Source organism: Echinococcus granulosus (genome assembly GCF_000524195.1).
Source record: "Echinococcus granulosus chromosome Unknown EG_S00029, whole genome shotgun sequence".
In the NCBI taxonomy this organism is placed as follows: domain Eukaryota; kingdom Metazoa; phylum Platyhelminthes; class Cestoda; order Cyclophyllidea; family Taeniidae; genus Echinococcus; species Echinococcus granulosus.
In genome coordinates, this window is record NW_020170409.1 from 400220 (window position 1) to 406507 (window position 6288).

General features: G+C 46.2%; 1 protein-coding gene across 1 annotated transcript; it reads right to left on the minus strand. All coding sequences in view use genetic code 11, as the record gives it.

The window, feature by feature from the left end:
- On the minus strand, positions 1 to 2344 carry EGR_04572 (hypothetical protein; the record flags this gene model as incomplete). The annotated part of the gene is made up of 2 exons (XM_024493821.1): positions 1 to 108; positions 797 to 2344. 2 exons carry the CDS (start codon positions 2342 to 2344, stop codon positions 1 to 3), a joined length of 1656 nt encoding a protein of 551 aa, XP_024351749.1.
- Positions 2345 to 6288: the final 3944 nt, after the last annotated feature.

Sequence of the window (6288 nt, forward strand, 5' to 3'; positions counted from 1 at the left end):
TTAAAATTGACCCGGCGAGTAAGATGCAGCTCCACCCTTGCAGTCAAGTAGCACCACATCCACGTCACGCAAATCGTACAAGAGTGGATGCAGGATGTCGTAAGGCTTCTGAGCAAATTGCCTCAAAGCGACAGACACGAAAGTGTAGTTTGGTGTTTTGTTGGAGGAATTCGAAAAATTTGCGCCAACACACAGCACGTAGAGATGGAGCCGAGAAAAGGTGGACAAGCAATAACAGCGTAACTTTGAGTTTAACCCTTTAACTCCCAAGTAACAAACGTGTCGGAGTAAAATATTTTCGGAAATGTCATTATTTGTAGTGATCAGAAACAATTGTTCCACTGCCAACTCAGAAACGAGCTCTTGGTTTATAACGAACCGAAACTGATTGCACGGAAACTAGTACATCGAGTGGAGGTCATTGCCCCGTGACCCAAATATAAAACAAGAAAAGGACACAAACATCCAACCAAATAGCCCTCCTCACGAGACTCGTGCTAACATATTCATTAACCTTTATTTTGTCATAAAAGAAAGCAAGAGTAAATACACCCGATACGTATTTGCAAAAATAATCGTGACTATTACCACAAAAATTAACGCAAACACAGCAAGACAGGGGGATACATCGCCTTCAAAATCGAAGGTGTCTGCGTCGAAGTATAAAAAACTACCGACCATACACACACACACACACCTATGTACAGATTCAAACACGTAGAAAAAAATCCAAAGGATGCGGACACGAAGCTGGAAAAAATAATCATCGCACGGACAACTGTAGTCGCTGGGTGACCTTTAGCAGGGGCGCAGAGCTGGGTCGGGGCCCACGCACCACCGCAGTCATCGAGCGCTGGATGCGGAGCACGGGACCCGTCATTGGCTGCAGTCGGTTAGTGCGTGGACACGCAGAAGCGCGTCGTTTCACTGTTCCGCATCTCACCGGTGATTCGAGTTCGATTGCCTCGGTAAAAAATGGAGGGAGAGGCAGAGAAGGATGTGGTTGCTCGACTGTGGGTGGCGATGGCGGCTGCAGCGGCGGTAGCGAAGAGCTTAGCTTATCACCTAGCCCATCCAGTTCCTCAAACGAGGCGACGGTCAACTTGCCAGTGGCCACTGCAACAATGAACGGCGACGTTCTAATCCACGCCATATGTTCGGGGCCCACTAAAGCGAGAAAAGTGGCGAGGTTTTGCGGTAGTCCTAAACTCGCCACCTTCGCCTTGAAGCTCCTGCCACCCAAAAGTCCACGAATCCGGTTTCGAGCAAGGAGTCCAAGAGTGGGAGGCGAACGGAACAGGCTATCACTTTCCCTGATTATACTCGCAACGCGCGCGGTAAAGACATTCTGCTGATCAGCATAGCGTCGAATGTAGGTCTTTCGAAGTCGTAAGTTGTTCATGCAGTCTTGAAGATCGATAGAGGTAGGGAATGAGTGTCTCCAGACGAGAAGGTTGATAAAGAGGAGAGCAGCGGAGCGCAGGAGAGGGGGGACAGGTCGATTCGCTTCGATGACTTTAGGGAGACGTGGATGGGCGAGGAGGCAGATAAGGATTCCAAACCAATTTGTGTTGGGACTGACGTACTCCATAAACTCAAACTCCGAGAACCCGTTCTCAATGAGATGCTGAAGCACTTTTAACTCCACGAAAGCATCAGCTCTTTTGGGGATGTCGGGAAGTATGCTATCACTTGCGTCGAAGTAGTGACACATGTACCGATCGAAAGAACTGGCCAGGGAGTTGAAAACAATGATGGAATCGATACGGTGAACATCCACCCCATGGGAGAGAAGTTCATTAGCGTGGGAGAGGAGTGGTTCGAGAGGATTTTCCTGAAAATCAGACCCCAGAAGCAAAGGAGTATCCTGAAACTCACCAATACGTTCGTAAACACTTGCGAAGAAGTAATCCAGAATGGATTGGTAAGTATATTGACCCCTGGTCCATAGACGCCTATATGGAGAGTTGTTGGGACGGAGCTGGTTACGACAAAAGCATGTCCATCGACGGCAAAGTTGAGGACGATTAATATCATAACCATAGTGAGAGAGGAGAGGAAGCAGATGCCACTGACGGCACTCGACGGCCCAAATGGCAGGTGAGCATTCCTGAAAAAAGGTGCCGAGCAATTTGTTTGGATGTCCACGTCGCACTGTAAGTAGAATGGGAGAAGTCTGGAGGTATTGTAGACACCGCTCCAACTCCTCCGAGTCTCCCTGTGCAATAGCATGGAATAGACTCACTTCCCCGGTGCACCGACTGGTGCAGCCGAGACAAGTAAGCCACTGCCATCTTCGTCTTCTGTTACTGCCACACTCAGTGCTGGAGGATCTGTGTGGCATTGATAAGTGAGGGTCGTTAAGCAATCTCCCAAACGCTTGCTATTGCCTGTGCGTGTATGCTTAATCCTCGGCTTGGCCGACTCGCGTACGTATGCCACCGCGCCTGTGCTGCACACGTAAAAAAATAGGCGACCTTGTGTTCACGCACGTACGCACACATACACACACACCAACCACAAGAACCAATGGGAGTGGAAGGTTGGAGGGATTGTGAACCAATCAGCGTGGCGAATTGGAGGACTAGTAGCGCAAATAGGAGACGAATCAATGTGGCCGCGTGCATGCACGCACGCGACAGCGCCGAGGGCTGTTTGGTCGTCTTCACGCTTGCCTATGCGGTTCAGGGAAGCATTAGCCACCTTTTTTTGGGAGGGGGGCGGGGAATTAAATCATTTGTAGAAGGGTAGTGGGTTTCCCATTGCTGCCTTATGTCAAGTTCCTATTCTTTTCATCTATCCAAAAAAGTTACTACACTTTGACAAAATAGTAATTTCGTTGCATCTCCTATGCAACAGCAGCAATGGCGTGCCTTCTCCATTTCAAATCCTAAATAAAAAATATTACCGAAACGGGTATCAAAGCGCTAGACAAAGATTCAGTCGGAAGTCTTCGATTATCTAAAATAGAATAGGCGAGGGGCGAAATGGGTATTCCCGTTTATTAAAAGAGCATCGGTAGTATTGTCAACTAGGGCCATCTTTGTTCCACCAAATTCTGACTTTGTTGAGTTCGTCAGCCCTTAGAGGGGGGAGGGGGAGAGGGACATCTCGCAGACCTCGCAGGGAATGGCTCGGGGCCACGACTCCCACCAATGAGGAATGAGGCCGAGGTAGTCATTTTATCTCTCCCATCACGGTGCAGTGCGATGCAGCTAATTTACTTTCCCGCGCTATAAACACACGCCCAGTCTTGCGTGAAGTGGTCCAAATCATCCCACTTTGAGGATTAGTCGTGCAGGTGGATGAACTCGCCTGTTGGGTGTCTTGTTGTGAAACCACTTTCCACTTTGAGGGAATAAAACAACTTTTTAGTTTATATGGGTTGGAGATTGAAATACTGTGGGGCTCGTAGAGCCTGTGCCCACACTGCGGTAGTGGGAATAGGGTTTTTTACTATACGACTGTCGAATAGTTGACTGCAATGAGACGGACTCATTGCTACCGAGTTTCTCCAAGTCCCCTTTTCCCAACCGACAAAATTTGGTTATCATTTAAGGTAGAGAAAAGTGCATGAAACCTGTCCGATCAATCGCATTTCCCGGGAATTATCTATCTACACAAGCTTACCCCCCATGTCTACAACCTCCCGACAAACAGGTGACGACACTAGAGCGCGGAAATGGGGGGGAAACACCCGCGATTGATGGAAAGCCTACACAGTTTCAGTCGACCTCGGTATGAATATTTGAGGTCATATTTTAATATTAAAAAAATAAACACGCAGTTTCACCTTTTACAGATCCACCAAAACAATAATGAAACATTAAGGGGAGCCGCTTTAGCGCACACGCCATCATTTTGGCCACATGAGTTAAGTAATGGCCGAAGGGAGTAGAATAGCATCAATTACATGCTGTAGTCCCTGCAAACTGGCTAGGTTTTGTGCAATAATAAATATCATTGTGTCATTCACTCTACGTCCAAATAATTTGTACCTGTCAAGAAGTTGTGTACCTCGACTTTACAATTATTGTACTGCCTATTCATGTGGGCAAAGTTTTCTTGGGTGCATAATTTCATAACTTCCTCAATGTCTTCCACTTTAATGGAAGGACTTTGTGCCCCATTAAACTCCCCTTTCTCAAGTGGATATTCCCGCACTGGCATTTCCTTCCTCATCTTCAGATGGCAGCAGTTCTACACCCAGAGGGAACTTGATATACAGGATGCTTAAAGTTCGCGCCATTTGCGAACAGAGAATCGCTAAGGGAGGAGGTGTAATTAACAACGGGGGATTGGCATCATGCCTAGTGAGTAACACTGGCCGTAAATACCAGAAGTAGCGGCACAATGCCGTTGTTAACATCTAACCACAACTGTTGAAATAATCTTGATCGCTATTTTCAACAAAAAGGATTTTTGATTAGTTGATAAAATTTATACCTAGCGAGAAATTTAATGGCTCAGATTACAAATGGCTGAACTCGGGCTTGCCCCATCAGTTGCTTGTGAAGACGATGAGGAAAAATTTAGTCATCTACTGCAACACATCGCACTTTCTGCAGCGTTCCAAATCTTTCCTGAAAACGGAAGAAGACATAATACTCGGGTGAAAAGTGTATTGCCAATGGGCTGGGGGCTACTGGTATGGCCCCGAGGACATACTGTCCAGCTGAAGTAAAAAAGCAGAGCTTCAAGTGCTCCCGAAACCAAAACGAAGAGTCAAGCAAACTTTCATATCATCGAATTGGGAGCGATGCCCATCACGCTGCGCTGTTTGCTATTTTTTTCACGATGAACGCACTCATGCTATGCTCAAGTCTTCACTGAACAATTCGGCTAGGGCGATGAATTCAATTCGTGAAGATTGTCGCGGACCGGATGACAAACAAGTTTAATGCAAGGTTACAAAGCGGTTGGTTCACAATTTAACTGCATTTATATGATAGATGAAAAGGCGCAGCCCTGTTGTATGTCTCACAAGTTATTACAACCATTTGCTATCATTTGGCTCCTTGGAATAGCGAAATCCAAAATGCATTCGACCATAACAACAAGGAGTGTGCTTCGAAGCATGCCTGTCACCGTTCACTGCAATAAGATAAATTATTTTTACAAAGTTGTACTGTTTAACCCGCGATTCCAACGCTTGTGCATCGGTGTCCCCAACTCTGTTCGTTCTGTTCTGTCCGGTGTCATTCCACTGCTTCAAGTGACTCCATAACTCCATCTGTTCCATCAGTGATTTATGGTTCTTCTAAAATACCCGCAGAACAGTAAAATGGATTTTTGTAAGCAAATTGTGTCCTTCTCGTCACGGGGCTCGTCACACAGAATTCGGTCAGTCACTGACACAACAGTAATTTGCGGTGAAATATTGTGCAGCAGAGACAGATTTTCCAACCAAACAAAGTTATCTCCTCCGGGACCGTTCTGCAAAGCTCTGCCAGAATATCACAGGTTTCTCAAATGCGGCATCCATCTAGTCATGCTCTTCAAAGAGGCGAGAGTATGTTAAGCCTGCCATATGCTGTAGATAGTACTACAGCCATGCATGCACAAGCCATTCTTAAATGAGCCCCAACGAACCCCGCATTGAATTCGAAAGAAGGCATAGCGACCCACATCTTCCAATTTCCCAAATCGCAAATACTTATAAGCTACTAGTTTCTATTCGGAGAAAAGTGTCCTCCAAATCTCCGCAGAGAACGCTTTCCTTGGTAAAATTAAAAAAAAACCCGTTAGATGCTTATTTATTCACTCGATTCCTTTTGCCTATGAATGCAGCGAAGTTACCACTGATCCTCGAATTGCTGCTGCCATACCTCCTTGTTGAGGAGGTATGGATGTTTCTGAAAGACAATATATGGATACACAATCACGGTGCTCAGGATACCAATTGAAGGTAAATACTTACAAACGAACCCCAATGTCAAAAGACGAGCTCAAGAAGGCCTCTTGTACCAGAATGACAAGCAGCATTAGATAGTTCTTTCCAATTCTTCGAGGTTCGACGACAACGCTGACCGCACAGAGCTGTGACAGTAATCTCTTAGTCTCTTGTATCCTCGCAATAGCGCTATAATCTAATTGTTATGCTTTTGAAGAATTTAAGAAGTATTGGGAATACTTGAGCTGCGTAAAACCAAGACTGCAGGCATTTCAAGAGAGGGCCGCATAATAGAATGATTGTGTTTAGAACCGCACCTTTAACTATGCGGACCCTTCCAATCGCCTGCGACAGTGGAAAAGAGCCCTGCTTCCACCACCACCACCACCACCACC